The sequence below is a fragment of the Bufo gargarizans genome, chromosome 2 (assembly GCF_014858855.1).
Source record: "Bufo gargarizans isolate SCDJY-AF-19 chromosome 2, ASM1485885v1, whole genome shotgun sequence".
NCBI lineage: Eukaryota > Metazoa > Chordata > Amphibia > Anura > Bufonidae > Bufo > Bufo gargarizans.
Window position 1 is genome coordinate 396,730,698 of NC_058081.1, and position 26,604 is coordinate 396,757,301.

A 26,604-nucleotide genomic window follows, 5' to 3' on the forward strand; every position below is an offset into this window, starting at 1 on the left:
CAGGGATGCTCAACCTGTGGCCCTCCAGCTGTTGTAAAACTAAGACTCCCACGATGCCCTTCTGTAGAATGATAGCTGTAGGCAGTCAGGGAATGATGGGAGTTGTAGTTTTGCAACAGCTGGAGGGCTGCAGGCTGAGCATGCCTGCTTTAGACCATCATTATAAAAATTGTTGCACGACAATGTAGCCGTGCCCTTTGTGTCGTGCGACATATTGTCTCACAACACATGTCATCGTGTAGCCCTAGCCTAAAGCTGAACTACAGCAGTGAAAAAAAAATGACTGGGTTGTCACTCCGCTCCCTTAAGTGTCATCCACAACACCCAGCCCCTTTAAAGCTGAGCAGTGAAGAAAAATGGCTTGATTGTTATGGAAACCTGGTGTAAAACTGTATGTGGAGACTAAGGGCCTGCTAGCTTCTATTGGCTGATAAGGGACATGTGACTGTGTGTATAGCAGTTGGGATATGAAGAGAAAGACTTGCAGGCTTGTATTGGCTAATGCAGGTAATTTTTTTTAGGAAAATCTCAGGAACGGTACGTCCTAGAGAGCTGTGACACCCCCACCCAGAAGATTTCTTTCCAGTAGCAAGGGATGTGTATACCAAGTTTCGTTGAAATCAATGGTTGCGTTTTTGAGTGATCATGGAACATACGTTATATATAGAGTTCTTACAGACCAGTCATGCCAAGTGCAAATTTCAGTGCACTTTGGCAGTGAAAGGGTTAAAAGACATACCTTGTAGTAATCTAGTACTACATTACAATGCAATAAATAAAAAATGTTTTGTGTGTTATAGGCACCAGATTTAATGAAATAAGACAATATAGCCAACATGACTGAAATTAGTATATCAGGATTTACCTTACAGTCATCAGGCAACTCACAGTTTCAGGTTTATAAAAAAAAATAATAATAATGAAATAAATACAATGTAACCTACAACTCACCATGAATATAAAAGGATGTTATCTTTTCCATTAACCACTGTAAAGAAACAATGATACTGTACATGAGAAGACCCTGCACCCTCTGTCCTGGGCTGTACTAAACATCAGCCTTGGCACTCCTTGTGGAAGAAATTGTAATGAAAGTCTTAAAGCCAAAAAAAACATTTAAACATAAGATGGTGCTTTTCTTCTGCGCCTTTAACAATACTCAAAACATACAGGTAACTTTGTAACCATTTTCTTTCTGGATTTTTTTTTTTTTTTTACACAACATAAAAGTAAAATAAAAGCCAAGATCACATTATTTATGCACAAACACATAAGGGTAAAACAACTAGCTGCCCACTGTTCAAAGAAATAAAAAGGTGCAATTAATGTGACATGTATACTTCTTTAGCACAGTATAATAAAAAGTACTTAATCTGTTACAATAAAATAATATAAAAGTAACGTATTACAAATAAGCAAAGACACGCCTGGCCTCATGTAGAACAACTATTCTAAGCAAGACAGTAAGTATTGCCCATAATAGCTGATCAGATTATTAATTTTCAAACCTGGCCGGCAACACTGCCTTTGTTAAAACAATTTACCATACATGTATGAGAGCCTTTAGATGAACTTATAATAAAATACATAAAATGAGGAAAGGGTACAAACTTGGTCATATTGAACCGAGAAAAATGCTTCTGAGTTGAGTTTATTCCCAGAATAAGGACAAACCAGGACCATTGATGGGCTAAACCATTAAAGTAGAACAGGCTGGTACTGAAAGATTTAAGGGAGATGCATAATAGTGGTGCAAAAGAATGTGGAATAGTTGTCCGTGGCAAACAGATACTGCCTGTTTTTCAAAGGTCCTTTGCTAAATGAAAGCAGCAAACTAACTGGTTGCTAAGTCAGCCATGGGTAACTACTCCAAATTGTCTATGCTCCATTTTTGTTATATCCCCATCATTGTATGAATCATCTTGCTCCTAGACAAGAAATCCCTGAGTGTAGTAGTATTTGAGAAATAGTCATACTAGCACATGTGTAATATCCAATGTGAGACACCTTGATGCAAGTACTGTAAATGGTATCAGTCTGAAGGAAATCCCTATTTATATGCCTCATTAGGCATCACTGAGGGGGGGGGGGGGGCCTGTTCAGGCAACCGTAAAACAGAGAAGAGGCCCACTAGAAGCAGATACTGTTCTGGCAGACTGCCCAGCCATGAACAAAATGGTTTTCTATTCACATATGCCTTTTTTTTTTTTTAAAGGGATTCTACACCTGTTTCTTAAAACGCAAAACCCCTCCCCCGCTATTGAAAAGGCAGTGTCCAGGCTTTTTTTTAAGTGATGGTCCATTCTCTCAGGATAGGCCATCACTGGCTGATCGGCAGAGGTCCGACACCCCGTATCCCTGCTCATCAGCTGTTTGGGTGTAGATCCATTGCTAAAACTACACAGCAGCATCAACATTGTAGTGGACAGTTCAGCACTGCTCCCACTGAAGGCTGGACAACCTTAATATAAATGGATGGATGTTTTTATTTTAAGGAGCCACCTTTTAGACTAGCCCACATTTTCTATATGAATGTGTGTGGATTAATCCACCATATGGATCAGTTCAGGTCACTCCCCATGAAATTAAATTACCAGGGGAAAACTAAGAAACACAAAACTCTCTACACAATAGATTCCTACTAAAATTATATGAGAACATCAAATAAATCCCTTGGCCCTTGAATACTTATGTAAATAGGCACACATATATTTGAAAGGGAATCGGTCAGGAGGTTCATATTGTCCAAGCAACAAGCAGAATCTCAAGAGGCTCCTTGGTTACAAACAGCAATGTTTTATATTGACATATAGTTTACAATGTGCTAACTAGGAGAATATTCATAGGGACAGCTACTCCCTATCACACTTGATGGACAAGTCTCTCTCTAACCAAATGGCAAAAGACATGTCAATGAAAGGAGCCCCCAGATGATTATCCTCCAAGGGTCATTTTTTACACTGGTGTAAAGTAGAACTGGCTTAAGTTGCCCATAGCAACCAACCAGAATCCATTTTTCACAGCTCCTTTGGAAAATGAAAGGTGGAATCTGTATGGTTGCTATGGGAAACTAAGCCAGTTCTACTTTACACCAGTTTGATAAATGACCCCCTATGTTTCCTCTAAATCACTGCAGTAACCTGGGAGCCGGTCTTGATTTGGGCAGCATGAATCTCCTGACAGGTTCCCTTTACATACTTATACCTCATGTAATGACCATGGATGGAGGAACACTTGCAGTGCAATTGTGGCAGCATGTTTGGCAATACTTGTTGACAGCGTGCCTGGTTTAAAGCAAAAGCAAAATCTAGAGGCACACGTGCACCCCATATACTCGCAGGGTTGCTTTGGCACCAGCAAATTGTGGCGACTTTTGCCAGAGATTCATTCTATAAGCTTTCTTCTAATCTAGATGTGGGCACTGTCAGTGGAGGACATAGCCTACTCTCTGCTGCCACTAGCTGTGACTTTTTGTGAGTTTCATTCATCTCCACATGGTCTTCATTGTACAGATGTTGAAACCCATCATAAAACTCAGTTTCCATTGCAAGAGTGGCTTCCTGAGCGGACTTGAAATCTTGTGTGAGAGTCTGGTTCCTTTTGACTGTAGAACATGTTACTGAAGGAAGACAATAAGAGGCTTGATCCTTGATACATGTCTGAATGTCTTGGTTGGCAGAAATGAAAATGTACAGAGGATTGGATGGCGTCTCAAGGCGTCGATCAACCAGCTCTTTACAGTGAATGAACTCAGCATTGTCAACCTGTAGAAAACATACAGAGATTAGGCTCAAGTTTCAGAATTTCATATGGTTATATACAAAAAATGTTTAATACAGATAGTACATTATTGTGAGGGATAATGGGGTTGGAATTGTCCAAGTTAAAATAATACTATAAATGTAATAAAATAAAGGAAGTGATACTCACCCCTTTTCTCCCCTGCTGCTTCCTATACCATACTCCAGTCCTCCCATCAATGTTGGTTTTCCTGGCTGCAGAGATGTTCTGTGCACACAGGTCACTGCTGCAGCCAATCACTGGCCTCCACAGTCATGTGTCATATACTGCGGAGGCCAATGATTGGCCACACAGTGACCTGTGTGCAGGGATAATCACCACTGCAGCCAGGAAGAGGACATTAGCACTGCAGAAGCAGTGCATGTTGCTGGCGCTACAGGGTAGAAGATTGGCGAGTATGACTATTTTATCACATTTACTTCTACTGGGGAAGCTTTTATTTAACTTGTAACACCCCCTTTAAGCTACAGTTCTCGCTTGCTCTGCTGGGGGATTCTGTCTGGCTTTGACATAATTAACAGCAAGAATTGTGCAGTCTATATCAAAGTAAATGAGGTTGTCACAATTTGGTATAAAATGCACACAACAATGCCAATGAGAATAGAGCCTCAGAAATCCTATGTCTGGTTAAGACAAAGGACAATCCAGAAACAAAATTACTTGCCAACTTGTCAGTTTGTGCAATCATGTAAATTAAGCAGCCTTTCACATCCGAGGTTTTTGATAGCTGCCTAAAAAGGTACAGTCACACAACCGTATTTATGATTCTGCATCCATTCTGCAATTTTGTTGAATGGATGAGGACCCATTCATTTCAATGGGGTTGCAAAAGATGCGACAGCACACCACGTGCTGTCCGCACCCATACCTACATTCTGCCGCACCCTCCAAAAATAGAGCATGTTCTATTATTGTCCGCAAAAAGGCATTTCTATCATATGGCTGGCCTTGTGCGTTCCGCACAACACATACGGTCGTGTGAATGTACCTTAAAGCAGTATCCCTCAACTCCAGTCCTAAAGTAGCCACAAAACGTCATCACTTCCTTAAGAGGACCTTTCATCAGGCTAGCTCTAGTCTAATTATTATCCTGCCTTATAGGGCAGCCCCTCCCCACTGATGCCATGGCACTTTTTTTTTTTTTCCTACAGAACCCCCTGTTCGTCCACTGTTGGCCCCATATATTTTGGCGACTCTGTTATGCTAGGCGGAGACTTGTATTTTCCCTGGGAGCGGTTATCTTCTCCCTGGCTGTTAGCGCATCCAATCAGAGCGCCCTGCTCTTAGCTAGGGAGAATGAGCAAGTTCTCACGAGAACTTGAGCGTGTAGACATCCTTGAGCTCATTCTCCTGGCTAAGAGTGGGGCGCTCTGATTAGATGCGCTAACAGCCAGGGAGAAGATAACCACTGCCAGGCAAAATACAAGTCTTCGCCTAGTATAACCGAATCGCCTCAATATAATATAAAAGGCACCAAAATTGTATTTTTATTTTTTTGCATAGTAGGTAGTACATATGAGTATGTAGTACTTTAGGAGGAAAGTGACATTCCTCACCCTCCAGCGACCCTAGTCCACTTTTCCTCGCTTGCAAATGTTGAGGAACCTCCTACGTCCTCCTTATTTTCCACTGAATAATAAGTAATGCAGCAGAGTGCAACAAAGCTGAAGACATGGGAACGCCTCAAAATACTCTGTACAGCACTATAGTATGTGTTGGCAGCAGGAAACTGCGCTAAGGTAAGGGCAACCATCAATGCCATGAACAGTCTGTAGTGCATGCAGTGAGCAGTCATAAAAGACAAATTTAGCTACATACAATACAACTTATACACCTCTACGGAAGTTTGAGGGGTTATTCCCCCCTTAGGTTATTCCATTCTTGGCCATAGAAGGCTGAGTGTCTGTTGTAGGCTCAGTGTTTCCATAACTCCCTTAGTAGTGAATGTTAGCTGCACAAGCAGCATAGCACGTAGGGCTACGCCATTTCATAACTCCCGAAATGGAAATGGTGGCCTGCTGTGCTATGCTGTTTGCTTAGCTCCCATTCACTGCTACAGGAGTTGCTGAAACTGCAAAGTGCAGTCAGCTTGGATTTTTCAGTAACTGCAGTGATTCTTTTCCCCCCAAAATTCACAGTTTCTTAAATTGCTGAAGGACATGCGCATGCTCCAACACCAAAGCAAACCGTAGACATGGGATAAATGTTGACAGAAATGGCCTGTATTATTTTATGTACTTCTATAGATAGCGCTACTATATTCCGCAGCACTTTACAGACATTAGCATTACCCTGTCACCAATGGGGCTCACAATCGGTATGTCTTTGGAGTGTGGGAGGAAACCCACGCAAACACGGGGAGAACATACAAACTCCATGCAGATGTTGTCCTTCGAACCTAGGACCCCAGTGCTTGCAACTCATTTATAAATTATGGTCTTTCATGCACTGGTAACACACAATCGGTCAAAAATTTTGATGCATTGTGCTACATGATCCAAGCACCAACTATCCATGAGTTAAAGATTTGCTCAGACGTTATTGAAGTTTTGTTTTGTTCTCCTATCCGTTTCATCTGCTGATCTATGACTGCAGGGCAGTAAATGTTTGAAGCGATATTAGCCAAAAGTAATACAAAGTGTTCAATCATATGGTTGAAATCTCATGTCTATAGCCAGCTTAAGGCGTTTTCTTCAAAACATCTCGTCTTTATTTTTTCAGCCAACAAATAATTAGGTCATTCAAGGGCAGCAGTAAGGAATAAGCTGAATGAGGCACCTTTAAGAGGGTTTTAAAATGTCTCCTCTATCCCAGTTAAGTATGTGTGCTGCAACTCCCGTCTCTATGGGATTACTGAATCGAAGCTCTCAGTACTCTCCGCCAGTCCCATAGAGATGAATGGAGCGGCAGCGGGAAGACATAGGATGCCCATTCTTATGATCGGTGGGGGTCTCAGTTGTCAGATACGTATTTCCCATCTTGTGGATAGTGGAAATGTTTTAAAACGTGGCACAATCCCTTGATGGGATGACTGAGGGGAGCGCAAGGACATAAATCACAACAGAAGACATACAAACAGAAAAACAAGGAGAAAAATATAAACCAGAATGCATAATCCTGGAAAGAAAGACAAAGCATAACAGAAGAAACACTGGGGTAGATACGCAACACAAAAATCTGTATGGGTCTTTGTATGAATTGGCATAGTCAGGATCAAAGATTATTCTCAGAAATGTTATGTGCTCCACGGATGAGGGGGATGGATAAATAAAGACTCTGGTAGCTTTGAAGATAAGTGGTGACAGCCAAGTTTCTTTTCCTTTTACAAATCTCGCTAATATTATCTATAGGAAAATAACAGATATTCTACCTACCTTTATTTTCTTCAGCAGTTCGGTCATAACAGGGAACCAGTCGAGCGTCATCCTCTCCAACTCCAAGATGATAATTGCCAAGGCCAGTGTGGAGCCTCTGAACTGTAATAACTGGTGGCATGCCATGCAGTGCTGTAGCTGCTTAGTCAAGAGTGCAACATGGAGAGAAGGATTCATCTGAGAGAAGTCACCAAAGAGATGAGGCCAGTTGGACATCACCATGGCATGGAACTGTAGGAAGAAAAGCAAATGTTTATGTTGACTGTCTTCATTTTTTTCACTTATGATGACCAAACATGGCTGAATGCAGCTCACATCAAAAAGGCTGAAAATGTGACCACGTCTTGTGTTCATACATCATCATTACCCATTGGACTACTACACTTCTATTGAATGTAACAGTGTTCTCTGAACACAACCAATATTGTGTTTTGTTCCTTGGCTATATTCGTAATCCTTGGTTATGCTCCGATTTAACTCACCAAATGTGACGTTATCCATGGGCTACCATGAGTAACAATTTACAGGTCAGAAAATGATGTGAATACGCCATGTTTCAACTATTACCTATCAAAAAGTCCCTTTACATGAGTAAACTTCTGCTATAGACGTAATTTATAGGGGTTGTTCACCTTTGGGGAACTTTCTGTCAGAACTTCCCACACTGCAGGGTTCCATCACCTTCAGTCCCCTGCGTCGCCTCACTCTCTGCATGTCAACTTCTGGTTTCATGTGGGTTATGTGCCCACTGTGGGGCCATGAGTGTCCCCCTTGTGTCATGTGACCCAGCAGACCGGAACAAGGCAGAAGCAGCGGGGAAGCGAAAGAGTTGGAGCAGGCACGTATGCTTCCCTCTGAAGGACTTGCAGAAAGGCCCTTGAAGGTGAAAAAACCCTTTAAAGGCAAATTATTCTTATCCTTAACAAATTGAAGTAGGAACTGCATCATTCTAGCCAATCAGAAAAGTCACACATTTCCCATTCCTCCAGTATTAGAATTATGCAGGGATTATAAAGTTGGGACCATATCAGAGCTTTACAACTATAATCTTCATCAGGGAACTCTCCCACTATATGCCAGGCCAAGCTTCAGAACTATACATACTCAGAGCACCAGATAAACAAATCTAAAACCTGTTCCCAAGAGAAAGCCCTGATCCCTCTAGATACAGTTTTGCCTTAATACCTATTTTTTCTGCTTGAATGTGAGTCACCATCCAGCAGAGAACAGGTCACAGACACATTCACAGGACCTTACAAGTGCCACCTCAAGGATACTTGAAGCTCCAGGCGTACAATGTGTCCAGACAGTTTTGTATGTACAGTGTTATTCGAATGAAAAGCAGAGTCAGAAATATTTTTGCAAGATGTTAATATTTCATCGAGTAGAAAATTCGAAGTGGAATAGATTTTTTTTTTTATTAAAAAAAATAAAAAATGAAAGTGATTTTTGTCCAACTAAGTCAGTGACTTGCAAATAGCTTCTTTACTATAGAACTGGAGTAGCAGATTTGTGCATACATGTGTATATCGTGTACAATCATACAGTCACCTATCCTTACAATGTTCAGGAAGTCCACGGGTGTGGATGTGTACAGATCCCACTGCAGTTTATCTAGTATGATCCTCTCCATCCTTAAGATCTCTGCAGAGGAGTACATGCAGCCACTCTGCACTGCAAGCTTCTTCACTGATGGTATTACCTACAATAAATATAAGTTGAGACAAAACTTTTTACTCTTGTGTTGCATTATTGAAAGAAACATTGAAGTGATTTAAAGGGGTTGTGAAAAGTTTGCAAGTTATTCTCTATCCACAGGACAGGGGATAACTAAGCGATCGCTGGGACCCCCACCAATCACAAGAAGGAGAGTCCTGCTCCCCTGATCTGATGGAGCAGCAGGTCATACATGCACCCTGCCACTCCATTCATTCTTTACGGGACTGCTGGGTATTTCTGGAAGTCCCATAGACTACAGAGAGGGATCAGTTTTCATTGGAGAAAAGAAAAACCTACAATGATGTTATGGGGCCTACACTACAGAGAATGGTGCGAATGCTGCAATATGAAAGCAAGAAGATTAACATTTGTTGTGTCTGGATGTTCCTTGGTCTGAGGGTTTATCAGCACTTCCTCCTTTATTTCCGCTGGGTTTCTTCTCAGTCCTATCACCATATCAGTATGTGCAGCTATATCGCATAGTCCTCCAGAAATCTCAAACTGCCATCAGCGTCACCCTGCCAATAGATTAGTGCTCTACATTTCCAGTTTAACACAGAATATCTTGTTTTTAAAGGAGTTTTCCAATAAAGTAAAAAAAATAAGTAACACCTTAACAAGCCCCTGTACATGCTTCCATGGTCCCCCAGCTCAATCACTAGCTAAACACTAGAGGATGGTTTAAGCAGCCACAAAGACGTCACATTATCGCCAGAACCAGCGATCAAAGACCAGAGGTGGCGGCACAGCAGCTGCAGGGCTTAGTTTGTATTTTACTCCATTATAAGTGATTTGTAAAACATTTTATGGGTTTAAAATATAACTTCTGGGGCAAAAAAACAGCAAGTAATTTTTTGACGGGAAATTACAGTCTTATTATCTTTTGGGAGAAACCAATGTACAAGAGGCATTATTGTAGGGGGAAAAAAAAAAAAAAAAAAATTCTCAGCTTTTATTTACATTTGAGCAAAAAAGGGTCCAGTCCAAAATGATTCATACCCTTCTCAATAATCAATAGAAAAGCCTTTATTGGCTATTACAGCAATCCAATGCTTCCTATAATTGCAGACCAGCTTTTGCATGTCTCTACAGTTATTTTTGGCCACTCATCTTTAGCAATGAGCTCCAAATCTTTCAGGTTAGAGGGTCTTCTTGCCATAACCCTGATCTTTAGCTCCCTCCACAGATTCTCAATTGGATTCAAGTCTGGACTCTGGCTGGGCCACTCCAAAATGTTAATGTTGTTGTCTGCTAACCATTTCTTCACCACTTTTGCTGTGTGTTTTGGGTCATTGTCATGCTGAAATGTCCACTGGTGCCCAAGGCCAAGTTTCTCTGCAGACTGCCTGATGAGGTCGTTGAGAATCCTCATGTATTGCTCTTTTTTCATTGTGCCGTTTACCGTGATTAGGTTCCCTGGTCCATTGGCTGAAAAACACCCCCAAAGCATTAGGTTCCCACCACCATGTTTGACAGTGGGGATGGTGTTCTTTGGGTTGAAGGCTTCTCCTTTTTTACGCCAAATGAAGGAAACATCATTGTGACCAAACAATTCAATTTTTGCTTTATCTAACCATAACACAGAAGAACAGACGTCTTCTTCTTTGTCCAGATGAGCTTTTGCAAAGGCCAAGCAAGCTTTTGTGTGCCTTATCTGGAGAAGTGGCGTCCTCCTTGGTCTGCATCCGTGGAACCCAGCAGTGTGCAGTGTCCGTTGGATTGTCCGCTTTGAGACATTGCCACCAGCAGAGGCAAGATTCACCAGGATGGCCTTGGTGGTGATCCTTGGATTCTTTTTCACCTCTCTAACTATCCTCCTGGCCAGCACAGGTGTCACTTTTGGCTTCCAACCACATCCTCTGAGATTTTCTACAGTGCGGAACATCTTGTATTTTTTAATAATACTTTGCACTGTAGCCACTGGAACTTGAAAACATTTAGAAATGGCCTTGTAGCCCTTTCCTGACTTGTGAGCAGCCACAATGCGCAGCCGCAGAGCTGCTTTTTTTCACCTGTTGAGTTGATTAACCACCTCAGCCCCCCTAGCTTAAACACCCTTAATGACCAGACCACTTTTTACAATTCTGCACTACACTACTTTCACCGTTTATTGCTCGGTCATGCAACTTACCACCCAAATAAATTTTACCTCCTTTTCTTCTCACTAATAAAGCTTTCATTTGGTGGTATTTCATTGCTGCTGACATTTTTACTTTTTTTTGTTACTAATCGAAATTTAACAAAATTTTTGCCCAAAAAATGACATTTTTCCACTTTCAGTTGTAATTTTTTTTTTTTTTAAATCAACATCCATATATAAAACTTTTCGCTAAATGTATTGTTCTACATGTCTTTGATAAAAAAAAAAAAGTTTGGGTAAAAGTTAGAGTTTACAAACTACGGTACAAAAATGTGAATTTCCGCTTTTTGAAGCAGCTCTGCTTTCTGAGCACCTGTCATGTTTCCTGAGGTTCTGCAATGCCCAGACAGTAGAAAACCCCCACAAATGACCCCATTTCGGAAAGTAGACACCCTAAGGTATTCGCTGATGGGCATAGTGAGTTCATAGAACTTTTTATTTTTTGTCACAAGTTAGCGGAAAATGATGATTTTATATTTTTTTTCCCTAACTTGTGACAAAAAATAAAAACTTCCATGAACTCACTATGCCCATCATGAAGGGTGACTTCTTTCCAAAATGGGGTCACTTGTGGGGTAGTTATACTGCCCTGGCATTTTAGGGGCCCAAAAGGCATGCAAAGTAGTTTGAAATTAAAATGTGTAAAAAATGGCCTGTGAAATCCAAAAGGTTCTCTTTGGAATGTGGGCCCCTTTGCCCACCTAGGCTGCAAAAAAGTGTCACAAATCTGGTATCGCCGTACTCTGAAGAAGTGGGGCAATGTGTTTTGGGGTGTCTTTTTACATATACCCATGCTGGGTGAGAGAAATATCTCGGCAAAAGACAACTTTTCCAATTTTTTTATACAAAGTTGGCATTTGACCAAGATATTTATCTCACCCAGCATGGGTATATGTAAAATGACACCCCAAAACACATTGCCCAACTTCTCCCGAGTACGGCGATACCACATATGTGACACTTTTTTGCAGCCTAGATGCGCAAAGGTGCCCAAATTCCTTTTAGGAGGGCATTTTTAGACATTTGGATCCCAGACTTCTTCTCACGCTTTCGGGACCCTAAAATGCCAGGGCAGTATAAATACCCCACATGTGACCCCATTTTGGAAAGAAGACACCCCAAGGTATTCAATGAGGGGCATGCAGAGTTCATAGAAAAAAAATTGGGGGGGCACAAGTTAGCGGAAATTGATTTATTTTTTTTCCTCACAAGTCCCCCTTTCCGCTAACTTGAGACAAAAATTTCAATCTTTCATGGACTCAATATGCCCCTCAGCGAATACCTTGGGGTGTCTTCTTTCCAAAGTGGGGTCATTTGTGGGGTGTTTGTACAGCCCTGGCATTTGAGGGTCTCCGCAATCATTACATGTATGGCCAGCATTAGGAGTTTCTGCTATTCTCCTTATATTGAGCATACGGGTAATGAGATTTTTTTTTTTTCCATTCAGCCTCTGGGCTGAAAGAAAAAATGAACAGCACAGATTTCTTTATTCGTATCGATCAATGTGGATGAAAAAATCTCTGCCCAAAAAAAAAAGGAGGGGAAAGGCATACCCACTTAGCTCGTATGAAACCCGATTTCTCCATTCACATCAATCGATGTGGAAGAATAAATCATTGCCGGGATTTTTTTATATTTTTATATATACACACACAAAGTGTTTACCAAAGCATATGAACACCGCCGCCTCCTCAGCTCATATGCCTCGGCAAACGTATCTTTTACTGCAGAGGAGAAATCTCGTCTTGCTGCGTCGCATACACCGACTTTTGTGTAATCTCACAGCAGCGCAATGCTTCTGTCAGAATGCACATCAGGCCCAGAAATTTGTTTAATTCGGAAACTTGGACGGGTTTCCACCGGAAAGGCTGGGCATAAAAGCTTCCCGGGTTGGGGGATATAAATTGAGTGGCATACCGGTTTGTTTCTGCCACGACTATGTCCAAGAGCTCCGCAGTCAAGAACAGCTCAATAAATCCCAGGGCCGAACCGATCTGTCTCAACCCGAACTCCAGACTGGGCGGTGAAAGGGGGAACTAATGGTGCGGCTGAAGTTGGGGACTGCCAATCAGGGTTTGCCAGCACCTCAGGGACTCTAGGGGGTCTACAGGCCTGTCTGTGCGGTGGCTGCGACGGGGTAACTATTGCACGTGCCGCCGTACCAGCTTCAACTGCCCTTCTGGTGCTCGCCACTTCACCATGTTGTACGGCAGTACTGGTACTAGGTCCAGGGAGGGCTGCGCTGCTGGTGTATGCCTCACCACGTAATCCGACAGCGCCAGCCCCACTCTGCTGCCCTTGAAGCAGTACCAGTACGCCTGGTGTATCACGGACCTCAAACTCCTCGTCCGAAGTTTGGGTCAGACTGCCACTGCTTTCTACAGGTTCATATTCTGACCCGCTAGATTCGTCAGATGAGGGTTCCCATTCCTCATCCCACTGGGTCAGAATCCTGTAGGCCTCTTCAGAAGAATACCCCTTGTTTGACATTTGGACTACTAAATTTAGGGGGTATTCCCTGAGACTGCCCAAGAAAAAAAAGCAAGCCTGTCTTACAAATGGGAGGCTAGCGAAGTACCGGAGGCCGCTGCGATTGATTAAAAAAATATCAAAACTGATTTTATTTTATCGCCGCAGCGCTTGTAAAGCGATTGTGCAGTGATAAAAAAAATATATATTTTTTTTGTCACTGCGGCGGGGCGGGCGTGGGTGAACGCACGTGTAGGCCTGATCGGACAAACACTGCGTTTTGGGAGGAGGGCGAGCTAAGGTGACACTAATACTATTATAGATCTGACTGTGATTAGTTTTGATCACTTACAGATACTATAAAGTACAAATGCTGATTAGCGATATGCTAATCGGTGACTGCGGTGCGGTGGGCTGGTCGCTAAATACCTAACCAAGGGGCCTAAACTATCCTAAAACCTAACAGTCAATACCAGTGAAAAAAAAAAAAAAGTGACAGTTTACACTGATCACTTTTTTCCCTTTCACTAGGCGATTGACAGGGGCGATCAAGGTGTGATCAAGGGGTTAATTGGGGTGATGGGGGGTGATCTGGGGCTAGGTGTGCTGTTGGTGTGTACTCACTGTGAACTGTGCTTCTCTGCTGAGATTAACAGACGAAAAGGACCAGCAGAGGAGCACAGCAGCCATTTAACACATTATATTTATAAATATAATGTGTTAACTGGCTTCTGATTTGTTTTTGTTTTTTAAATCATCAGCTTGCCAGCTACGATCATTGGCTGGCAAGCTGATGACGTGACACCCCCTCTAACTTTTGCCGGCCCGCGATGTGCATGCGCGGGCCGGGTGAGCGCGTCATCTCGCATCTCGCGAGATGACGCATATATGCATGACTGTGCCTCAGACTGCCGCCTCCGGACCGCGATCCTGCGTTAGGCGGTCCGGAGGCGGTTAAAACAGCTGTTCCAATTAATCAGGGTAATTAGGATGCTTTAGAACAGCTTGGACTATTTGGAATGGTATAGAACTTTTGATTTTCCTACAGACTGTGACAGTTTGTGAAGGGTATGAATAATTTGGGACTGGACACTTTTTGCTCAAATGTAAATAAAAGGTGAGAATTTTTTTATTTATTTTTTTCACACAATAATGCCTCTTGTACATAGTCTTATTATCTTTTGGGAGACACCCATGTCAAAAAAATACTTGCTGGTTGAATAAGTAACTTTAAGTCAAAATTTGCCAGGGGTATAAATAATTATGGGCAGCACTGTGAGATAGATAGATAGATCTATCTATTTTTTATTTTATTTTACTAAACCGTTTTTTTTTTTTTTTTTTGTTTACTAATAATCCCTTTACTGCGAGCTCTGCACACATAAGTTAATCATTTTGATTCAGTAGAATTTGATATAAAGCTATTTTTAAAATATGCAAATTACCTTGCTAGCAGCAAGTAGGGCGGCTACTTGCTGGTAGCAGCCGCATCCTCCGATCCTAATGACGCCCCCTCCGCATTGTGATTGACAGGGCCAGGGAACGGAATTGTTCTCTGCTGGCCCTGCCTGTTAGCAATCAAACTCCTGCGCCTGCGCCGCGGCCGTACCCTATCTTCAATCTGCGCAGGCGCACTGAGAGGCGGCCGCTCCATCCTCAATGCGCCTGTGCCGGGTATAGATGTGACATCATTGTCGCAGGCGCATTGAGGATGGAGCAGGCGCCGGATTTTGATTGCAAACAGGCAGGGCCAGCAGAGAACGATTCCGTTCCCTGGCCCTGTCAATCTCAATGCGGAGGGGGCGTCATTAGGATCGGAGGATGCGGCTGCTACCAGCAAGTAGCCGCCCTACTTGCTGGTAGCAAGGTAATTTGCATATTTTAAAAATAGCTTTTTATCAAATTCTACTGAATCAAAATGATTAACTTATGTATGCAGAGCTCGCAGTAAAGGGATTATTAGTAAACAAAAAAAAAACGGTTTAGTGGGCTGACAGAAGCCCTTTAACGTACAAGATGTTACAGTACCAATTACATAAGAGTAGAAATGCACGCTGTACAAGTATTGTCATCAGGAAACAAAGATATCAGCAGGCTTGACAGTCATACCTCATCCTCTTCATTAGTTTTAGCTGCAAGGTATAGGCATGTGACGGCAATGCACTGAAGATACTTCCCCTGGACCTACAAAAAAATAAAATAAATGAAAAGTGTTTTTGTGTGAAGCTAGAAGAGACACAAGCTATAGAGTAACATCAGAAGAGTACAACTTATTTCTGCTGAGGCAGCTTATTACAAGTGACAGATAGCCAGCACCAACTGCACTTTCAAACTGCCCACAATGCCTGGTAGAGCAGGCTCCCCATATTATACACAACTTTACCTACCAAATACAGTTCTTCAATATGAAGAATCTTTTAATCCTTATAAAATTATCTAGTAACTGCACAAAGGCCAGCCAGCCCTCTCTCCTGGCCCAGTCTCAATGAATTGTACTGCGCATGCGCTAATGATGTAGGAAGTACAACCTGAAGAGAAGAGGGACAAGCTGCTCTTCCTCTCTATTGGGTGTACTGCTTACATCTGCGCATGTGCAGTACAGTACATGGACACAGATGATTGCACCACTATCACTATCAATGTACAGGGCACATGAGGGTCATTACTTTACCTTTACTGATGCTAAAATGCGATTCAGGGTGCTAACTGCCAAGCCAAATGTGTCCGGGTAGAACTTAAAGCGCAGCTTTAATCCTTCCATCCGGATCACAGTCTGTTCATATTGCGTCGGAGAGATATCTGTGCCCTGAAGGGACAAATTCAAATTAGAAAATTTTGGAAAAATTTTAGGATTTAGTAATGCCCTAGTGGCCAACACTCAAAGATGGGGTTGCTGTGGTAGCTCACAGTGGTGGCAAGAATACTTCAGGATGGCAGATGTTATGTCCACACTACTGAAAGTGAATGAAGTGAAGCAGAGGGTGGGATCGGGGACCTGGTACTAGCTATTGCTCACAGCAAAGAAGCTACTATTAAATAGGTATTCCCATCTTTGAACTTAAAGAGGTTGTCTCCCTCCAGCGAATGTTATTTATCATGTAGACAAAGTTAAAGGGGTTGTCCAGGCTTTTCATATATCCTCAGTATAGGTCATCGATATCAGATTGGCGATAATATGTATGAGGAAAATCCCCTGCCTCTCTTCATGCAGTGGCGAACAGAAAGAGAGACAGAAGATGGTACGCACAGACTGCGTGTGCCTGCTCTTCATACAGCTGATCGGCAGGGGTGCAGTGTGTCGGACCCCCGCCAATCTAATACTGATCACCTATCCTGAGGATAGGTCATCAATATGAAAAGCCTGGGAAAAAAAAAACGTAATACCAGACACTTACTAACGTATTGGGATTGTCCATATTGCTTCCATCGCACTCCTGTGGTCCCAGCCAGGAGACAAGCCACTGCTTTTTCCTAAGCTGTACAAGCACAGCCATCGCTGATGGATTGCAGGGTGGTCATAACCCATGGAAACGAGTAGTGAATAATATGATTGAAAAATGTATCCAGCCAGCAAAGGAGGCAATATGGACAATCACGATACATTAGTAAGTGCCTTGTATTACCTTTCTCTACATGATAAATGCCACTTGCTGAAGTGAGACAACACCTTTAAGGAGTCGACCCTTGTGTGGATATCCAGAATCTAATACAATCAAGTTCCATGAATATTGGATATTATGAGAATGGATTAGCGTAGCGGCCGTGTACATACCTTGATAGTGGAATCTAAAAAGCATGGAACTTTCCACTTGCTAGCTTCTATGAGAAGTGCATTCTCCAGCAGTATTTCCAGGCGCTGGCTCTCTGAAAGCCCTGTGCACTTCATTTCTGGCACTGGTGTCAACAAATCCAGTTTCTATACCAAGCATAGATATCTACAGAGCAGAAACAAAAATCATTCAAATGTTAATGTGTGGACTTTGGACAACGTAGTTCTGTTAGGTCTTCATTGGTCTTGACATAGCTTGCTAAACAATTCTGACTGATCAAAGACACAAACCATGTTAAGTCAATGGGACCATATCAGTCATGGATGCTAGAAACATGGAATCCATGAACCCGTGAACATACACTCTTTTTTTCCCTAGAAAGACGGTAAAAACATAAGGGGAGATTTATCAAACTGGTGTAAAATAGAACTGACTTAGTTGCCCATAGCCACCAATCACATTCCACCTTTAATTTTCTACAGGAGCTCTGAAAAATGAAAGGCGAATGCTGATTGGCTGCTATGAGCAACTAAGCCAGTTCTACTTTACACCAGTTTTGCCAATTCTACCCTATGGAATCCACGAACCCAGTGTGAACACAGATTTTTTTTTCCTAGAAAGCAGGTAAAAACTTAGTCCCAGTTAGGATTCTGCCCCTGCTCTTTACAGTGAGGCTTCATCCTTGTAACTTCTTGCCCATCGGCCACAACCCTTTGACCGCACTATCCATGTAGAGGTGCGCTGTAGAGCACCACAGGGATAAGTGGTCACATAACATAATCACAGTGAGAAATTACAGCCATATTTCTTACATATGACCAAGCCTTTTAGGTAGCCAGGATGAACGGCAGATTCTCAACTTCAATTGTACTGGTACAAAATGACTCACCGTCCCATGATTTGCAGGTCAGGTTCTTAGAGAGAAAACAAAGAGGAAATTGCGATTGGGACAAAAAAAATATAAAAAATAAATAAAAATGAAATATTGATCACTGGTGTCCTGAAACATATTTTTTACATCTGTTCAACTAGATTGGTGGTGCTGTATTATAAAGTACACCAAAAGGAAATCTATAAAATGCCTATGCGGCACTACTGTATTTCGGGCACTATGTGTATGGCAAATTCTGTGAGGTGAATTATCCATTCATGGTCCTGTCACAACTAGGTGCCCACTGCCAAGTAGAAGCCAGAATGTCACAGCGGGGAGCGATGGAAACCCCCCACCATACAATGTAAGAAGGATAACTGTAGCAACTAGGCCAGGACGCCGGGATCAGGGTCCTATTGCATCCCTAATCCTCTCCCTAACTCCTAACCGTATGAGCGGACCCTGATAGTGGGACTGCTCATACCCTGGATACCCAATATCCTGAGTCGCCCTGGAAATCCCTCACTTAGGAGCAGGGGAGAGACGACCTGTTCCTCCACAACACGGAGGAACAGGAGTCTCTAAAGGCCTAGAAGCAGGGAAAAGGAAACACATACAGCTTAAAAGGGAACCTGTCATCGGGATTTTGGGTATAGAGCTGAGGACATGGGTTGCTAGATGGCCGCTAGCACATCCGCAATACCCAGTCCCCATAGCTCTGTGTGCTTTTATTGTTTAAAAAAAACGATTTGATACATTAACATGCAAATTAACCTGAGATGAGTCAGAGCTTGAAAATATGACTCTTCGGCCTCATGCACACGACCGTTGTGTGCATCCGTGGCCGTTGTGCCGTTTTCCGTTTTTTTTCACGGACCCATTGACTTTCAATGGGTCCGTGGAAAAATCGGAAAATGCACCGTTTGGCAGCCGCATCCGTGAGCCGTGTTTCCTAGCCGTGAAAAAAATATGACCTGTCCTATTTTTTTCACGGCCAACGGTTCACGGGCCCATTCAAGTCAATGGGTCCGTGAAAGAACACGGATGCACACAAGATTGGCATCCGTGTCCGTGATCCGTGGCCGTAGGTTTTAGTTTCATACAGACGGATCCGAAGATCCGTCTGCATAAAAGCTTTTTCAGAGCTGAGTTTTCACTTCGTGAAAACTCAGATCCGACAGTATATTCTAACACAGAAGCGTTCCCATGGTGATGGGACGCTTCTAGTTAGAATACACTACAAACTGTGTACAAGACTGCCCCCTGCTGCCTGGCAGCACCCGATCTCTTACAGGGGGATATGATAGTGCGGCACCTGAAGGGGTTAATTGTACTATCATATCCCCCTGTAAGAGATCAGGGCTGCCAGGCAGCAGGGGGCAGACCCCCCCCCCCCCTCCCCAGTTTGAATATCATTGTGCGGCCCCCCCCTCCCCTGTTAACTCGTTGGTGGCCAGTGTGCGCACCCCCCTCCCTCCCTCCCTCTATTGTTTTAATACATTGGGGCCAGTGTGCGCGCGCCCCCCCAACCCCCCCCCTCCCTCCCTCTATTGTTTTAATACATTGGGGCCAGTGTGCGCACCCCCCCAACCCCCCCCCCCCCCCCTCCCTCCCTCTATTGTAATAATAGCATTGGGGCCAGTGTGCGCACACCCCAATCGGTGGCAGCGGTGATCATCGGTGGCAGCGGAGTAGAAGATTTTCATACTTACCTGGCTGCTGGCTGCTGCGATGTCTGCGTCCGGCCGGGAGCTCCTCCTACTGGTAAGTGACAGCAATGCGCCGCACAGACCTGTCACTTACCAGTAGGAGGAGCTCCCGGCCGGACACAGAGATCGCAGCAGCCAGCAGCCAGGTAAGTATGAATCTTCTACTCCGCTGCCACCGATGATCGGGGGGGGGGGGGGGGGCACACTGGCCCCAATGCTATTATTACAATAGAGGGAGGGAGGGGGGGGGGGGTTGGGGGGGCGCGCACACTGGCCCCAATGCTATTATTACAATAGAGGGAGGGAGGGAGGGGGGTGCGCACACTGGCCACCAACGAGTTAACAACAGGGGAGGGGGGGCCCACTGGCCACCAATGAGTTAAAAACAGGGGGGGGGGGGTCTGCCCCCTGCTGCCTGGCAGCACCTGCCAGGCAGCAGGGGACAGTCATGTACACAGTTTTTTTGTATATTCTAACCTGAAGCGTCTCCATCACCATGGGAACGCCTCTGTGTTAGAATATACTGTCGGAAATGAGTTTCACGATGTAGCTCATATCCGACAGTATATTCTAACATAGAGGCGTTCCCATGGTGATGGGGACGCTACAAGTTAAAATATACCATCGGATTGGAGAAAAATCCAATCCGATGGTATAACAGAACTCCAGACTTTACATTGAAAGTCAATGGGGACGGATCCGTTTGAAATGGCACCATATTGTGTCAACATCAAACGGATCCGTCCCCATTGACTTGCATTGTAATTCAGGACGGATCCGTTTGGCTCCGCACGGCCAGGCGGACACCAAAATGACTTTTTTTTTCATGTCCGTGGATCCTCCAAAAATCAAGGAAGACCCACGGACGGAAAAACGGTCACGGATCACGGACCAACGGAACCCCGTTTTGCGGACCGTGAAAAAAAACGTCCGTGTGCATGAGGCCTTCTCTGGTCACACAAGTAAGATATGACTCTTATGTTAATTTGCATATGTATTAAATAGTTTTTTTACACAATTAAGGCACAGAGCTATGGGGACTGGGTATTGTGGATGTGCTAGCGGCCATCTAGCAACCCATATCCTCAGCTCTATACCCAAAATCCCGGTGACAGGTTCCCTTTAAAGGACACCTGTCACCAAAAAAACGGTTACTAAACTGTTAACAGTACCTTATAGTGCTGCAGAGTAGTTTCCTAATGCACCTTTTGATTGTTTAACCGCATGTAGCCTCCTGGAGAAATCGATATTTTATTCAGCCGCTGCCCCCTGCTTCAAGTCAGGTTTGAAGTCAAGGGGGCAGCGGCCTAGGCGTCTCGAATGCTGCTCTCCCCGCCTCCCGCCGCCTTTATTGACACGCCGGATCTCAGTGCCGGGAACGCGCTCCCAGCCCGCATGCGCAGTAAAGGGCTGCTGTAGCACGATCCCGGCTCGTACACTCAGCCGGCTTCAGTTTCGCTACTGCGCATGCGCCCGGCATCTTCTGTAACTGCGCTAGTATGTAAGGCTGGTGGGTGCATGCGCAGTAGAAACTGAAGCCGGCTGAGTGTACGAGCCGGAGCCGGGATCACGCTACAGCAGCCCTTTACTGCGCATGCGGGCTGGGAGTGCTGTCCCGGCACTGAGATCCGGCGTGTCAATAAAGGCGGCGGGAGGCGGGAAGAGCAGTTTCGAGACGCCTAGGCCACTGCCCCCTTGACTTCAAACCTGACTTGAAGCAGGGGGCAGCGGCTGAATAAAATATCGATTTCTCCAGGAGGCTACATGCGGTTAAACAATCAAAAAGTGCATTAGGAAACTACTCTGCAGCACTATAAAGGTACTATTAACAGCTTAGTATCCGTTTTACTGACTGGAACCCGTGCACTAGCGCTGCTGTCCACACCAACATTAAAGGACACAGCGCACACACACACACACAACAAACCATACAGGAACCCAGGACACCATAGCTGCAATAACATGAGACAGGGGAATGTCTAGTAAACATGACACCAAACACCACCAGACATGTAACACCAAGCTAGACATAAAACACCCTGAATATAACCCACTCCATACAAATAGGGACAGGCAGCGAAGGAGACACCGGGATGACATAGAACATCTATGACCACAAGGGTGGCCCTCACTGGGCAGATGGTAAAGCCAGGGGCAGTGAACCACCAGCACACACCAAGCCTGGAGGAACACTCAGCTACAGGCTTCCAGCAGAGACTAAATAGCCCAAGCAGCCACAATCACAAACACATAAACCCAGTGTTGACAAAACACTAGGAAGGGAGTTAACCCTTCCATAACCAGACAGAGGAAGGAAGCCACTTAAAGGGGAAGTGCACACACAAGAAAACTAAGCCACATGTTACCACCGGCAACAGCATGCGTGGCAACCATGTCACGGCAATCACCCAAAAGGCCAAGACACCGCCACTGCATGCTCTCACAGCAACACGCTGCCACGGGCAACCGCAAGTGTGGCAACATTGTCACAGTGCAAACAAAAGGCCGTGACACAGAACCCTTCAATGTTACAACTCTAAGGCTACCTACCTCTGTTGTAGACTCTAGAAATCAGTTACAACACATTACTTATGCCACTTCCATACTTTTCTGAAGCCAAGCACAGTAAAATTATGTGGCAGATATATAAATGCCAAGAGTGGTATCCACAGAAAAACTGTGGCATAAAACACTAGAGACCTGGCTCGTTAGAGCTGTCCATCTCTGACCAAAGCTGCAGATACACATTAGATTAAAGAGGTTGTCAGGGTTACAGATATTGATGACCAATCCTCAGGACAGGCCATCAATATCAGATGGACGGAGGTCTGACATCTCCACTAATCAGCCGTTTCGAACAACTCTGAAGCCTGGAAACTATACTGTGTACAGAGCGGAAGCAGAAGACTCCATACGTTGTGCAGTTTCCAGTGCTGGTGTCCTGCAGTCATTAATATCTGTAGCACGGACAACCCCTTTAATGGCAATCCAGTGTGTATGAAGGGCCTCCCAATAGTACACTGACAGTAGGTGTTAGGGGGGAAAAAAAAATGGACGGAGCATATTGATTTCATTATGCTCACTCCTTTCCTGCACTGGAAGAAATAGTCAGTGTCAGAAGTGCCTGGCAGCCGGCTATGTCCCTCAGCTTATAAGTATGGCCAGCCATAAGTGCTGTACAAAATGGTACACATCAGCACTTCATTTGAGTGGAAGTATAAAGACTATGTTAATACTATACTATGTATATGCCAAAGAAATGCCCCCACTAGAGGCATGCATGATGAAAGAGCTGCTGCGTGTATGGTATGGAGGAGGAACAGAAAAAGTCCCCTGTATACTGGACACGCACAGACTTAAGTTTTCCTTTCTATTTGGACTGGGATCTCCCAGTTTTTCAGAAAACTGTGGGGGAGATTTATCAAACTGGTGTAAAGTAGAACTGGTTTAGTTGACCATAGCAACCAATCAGATTCCACCTTTCATTTTCCAAAGGAGCTGTGAACAATGAAATGTGGAATCTGATTGGTTGCTATGGACAACTAAGCTAGTTCTACTTTACACCAGCTTAATAAATCTCCCCCTATGTGCTTGTTACTAGGCCATCTTAGGGTACTTTCACACTTGCGGCAGGACGGATCCGGCAGGCTGGTCTCCCTGTCAGATCCGTCCTTCCGCTGTTTCCCCGGACCGCCGCTCCGTCCCCATTGACTATAATGGGGGCGGAGCTCCTGTGCAGCACGGCGGTGCCCGGCGAAAGCCGTCGGAAATGCAGGACTTTTTAGTCCGGCGGCTTTCGTCGTGCACTGCTGTGCTGCACCGGAGCTCCGCCCCCATTATAGTCAATGGGGACGGAGCGGCGGTCCGGCAAAACAGCGGAAGGACTAATCCGACAGGGAGACCAGCCTGCCGGATCCGTCCTGCCACAAGTGTGAAAGTACCCTTACAGAGTGACGAGATTCACTGAGAAGATCCACATACACAATGACGAGGTAATGCTGTGACCTCCCCAGGCAAGCCCCACTAAATATAATATGGAGAGTAAAGCCCTCCAGCCAATTGTGCCCTTTATATTAGCATTAGAAACTCATTTAGGCTGAATTACTTTTGCTGTTTTGAAGGGCCTGTCCACACGGTAGATGTATCCCTTTTCGGCATGGTGTGTGAACAGACACTGCGTCAAGTGACAGCGTGGGACCACTCACAGTCTGGCCCAAATCAATGGAGTTACGCTGTGAGAGGGTCCTGGCATTCAAAGTGAACAATCGTGGCGGTTTTTGCCATGGCACTCACGGAAGATTTTGATAGCAGGATTTTAATACCCTATCACTTCTAAGGAAAACCTGTCTAACGTGATAGCTGCCTAGAACTAGACACAGCAGCAAAGTGTAAGGAGATGTCCACCTAACGTGATCCGATTCAGCCTCCCAGTTCTCAGATATCTCCTACTAATGAAACCACAGACTGAACAGGGTGGAGCGGCAGGACGGATCCGACAGGCTGTACACCCGACGGAACAGCCTGCCGGAGGTCCGTGCCGCTAGTGTGAAAGTAGCCTTATGTAACAGAAGACAGAGCTAAGGCACGAAATGGGCCACTTTAGGGCTATTCTTCTCATAGAAATGTACAATTTCATTAACTAAAGTATATTACAAAATGGTCAGTATCGCTGCCCCTATACATTACACAAATGGAATGGCAGTTACTGCGGACAAACACATGCCATGGCTTCCAGCGGGGACCATAGCGCTAACAGAAACCCAGGAACAGCAGCACTTGGTATAAGAACAGTTTCTAGAACACATACGCTATGTAGGGCATATAGTCAGCAGTACAGAACATACTCCATCCGCATGACGAACCCACAATGGATGGCAGCTGTAAGGACGCAATGCCAATTACAGGAGCCAAACCAAACACAGACACAACTGCGTGGATGACGCCTTAGGGCTCATGCACCGGATTGTATTTTTTTGTCCACATCCAGGTCAGATGCAGACTCATTCACTTCAATGGGGCCACAAAAGTTGTAGAAAGCACACCCGCATAAGAGGGCAGGGCGTTCCGTAAAATGCGCAACACACACACACAATCTGTGTTTTGCGGGTCCACAATTTCATTTGAATGGGGCTGAGCTGTTCCAAGGCTACGTGACCGATGGACATGGTGCCACTGGCCTAGGAAAAGCTGCGAGAAGGCCACGGTGCTACTGCGAGTACCCAAGCCTTCTAAAACTGATCGGCAGAGGTCCTGGGTGTCGGACACCCACCGATCAGATACTGATGATCTATCCAGAGGATGTGTCATCAGTATTTAAAGGGGTTGTACAGGATATGAAACATCACTGCTGTCTTCTACATAAAGCGACTCACCTGATCACTTGTTGGGTGTGGTATTGCTGCTCAGCTGCAGTACCAGCCCCAGCCTGTGAATAGGTGTGGCACTGTTTGATAAAAAAAACTGCGGAAAACCCCTTTAATGATCTATGGTATTACACACATCCACTACTATCTATTCAAATATATCAGAAGAAAGTGATCAGGCCTGGCATGAAGCAGGCACAGACACCCAATTGTTTATAGTGTGTACAACTGTGGTGTATGCCCCTCTATACTGCTATCACATCACCCCAATGCGGTGGATAGAATTCCTAGGATGCCCCCTGGACATACCACTACAGTCATCTATGGCACAGCAGATGACTGGCACCAGGGCACATCTATAGAGGGGCTGGAGAGCCTTTGGGAGCCCCCTGCCCCTCCCTTTTGGGCGGGCGGGGAGCCCCCTGTGTATAGGGGTCTATGAGCCTCTCACCTCTCCAAGGCTACCTGCTGGGTGCGGGCGCAGGACTCAGATCACGTAGCCCATGGTGCTCCCACCTCTGCCCATCCTATTCAGTCCAGTATACGGCTGCCCCCTCCAGGACGGCCAGGTGCGGCACTGCTGCTGCCCCGCAGCCCAGGTACATAGCAGGGGCTTAGTCGTAGGCGGGAGCTCATCAGACACAGCCGGGGCGCTGCACACAAGCCCGGGGACCTTTTTTGTTTACTGCCGTTGTAAGGCTATGGGTGTTTGAAAGACACAAGCCACTCCCGGGGCAGCGCCTCCGTGGTGACGTCCGAGGGGGGCGGGCCGCGGCAGAACGTCACCGTATTGTACTGAAGCTTCCCGGAAGCTGGCTCCCTTTCTCACTACGTCTACCAAACGTCACCAACTGCGCCCCTAGGGGTGGAGCTGTGCTCCTGCATCCTTTATTACATCACTGGACTAATGAGGGGGTCATCATGTCCAATATACTAGAATACCAAGGCAGTGACTAAAGGGGATCAGTTATCAAACTGGTGTAAAGTAGAACTGGCTTAGTTTTCCCTGACAACCAATCAGATTCCTTCTTACATTTTTCACCACTCCTTTGGAAAATGAAAGGTGGAATCTAATTGGTTGCTAGGAGAAACTAAACCAGTTCTACAGTTCTCCCCCACTAGGTGTTTCTGTTTTTTTCTGCTGACAGAATTTTTTTTAGCCCAGCAGGTGTGATTAGGTTACCACACCGCGCCTGCTGCTGGTGAATGATCCTGGTCTGTGCGCTGCTCCTACATAGCCCAGCAGGTGTGATTAGGTTACCACATCGCGCCTGCTGCTGGTGAATGATCCTGGCCTGTGCGCTGCTCCTACATAGCCCAGCAGGTGTCAGCCATCAGCCCCTTATATCAGCCCCCAGCCCCCCATGTCAGCCATCAACCCCTTATGT

General features: G+C 44.9%; 1 protein-coding gene across 2 annotated transcripts; it reads right to left on the minus strand.

The window, feature by feature from the left end:
* Positions 1-785: 785 nt before the first annotated feature.
* CCNI2 (cyclin I family member 2) lies at positions 786-25,943 on the minus strand. Of its 2 annotated transcripts, XM_044280821.1 has the most exons (7): positions 25,668-25,943; positions 17,276-17,438; positions 16,175-16,309; positions 15,613-15,687; positions 8,737-8,877; positions 7,176-7,406; positions 786-3,764 (listed from the first exon to the last, which is right to left on the minus strand). In XM_044280821.1, exons 2-7 carry the CDS (start codon positions 17,387-17,389, stop codon positions 3,390-3,392), a joined length of 1,071 nt encoding a protein of 356 aa, XP_044136756.1. In that variant the 5' UTR covers positions 17,390-17,438; positions 25,668-25,943; the 3' UTR covers positions 786-3,389. The 2 variants fall into 2 exon arrangements, with proteins under 2 accessions (XP_044136756.1, XP_044136757.1); XM_044280822.1 differs by lacking the exon at positions 16,175-16,309.
* Positions 25,944-26,604: the final 661 nt, after the last annotated feature.

What these genes read in the sequence shown, in the direction of transcription:
- CCNI2 (XM_044280821.1), bottom strand. Translation starts at nt 17,389, where the DNA reads ATGAAGTGCACAGGGCTTTCAGAGAGCCAGCGCCTGGAAATACTGCTG. An exon ending in GCATTTTAGCATCAGTAAAG is followed by an intron (nt 15,688 to 16,174) that starts GTAAAGTAATGA and finishes ATTTTTTTGTAG; the next exon opens with GTCCAGGGGAAGTATCTTCA. An exon ending in CCGTGGACTTCCTGAACATT is followed by an intron (nt 7,407 to 8,736) that starts GTAAGGATAGGT and finishes TTCTTCCTACAG; the next exon opens with TTCCATGCCATGGTGATGTC.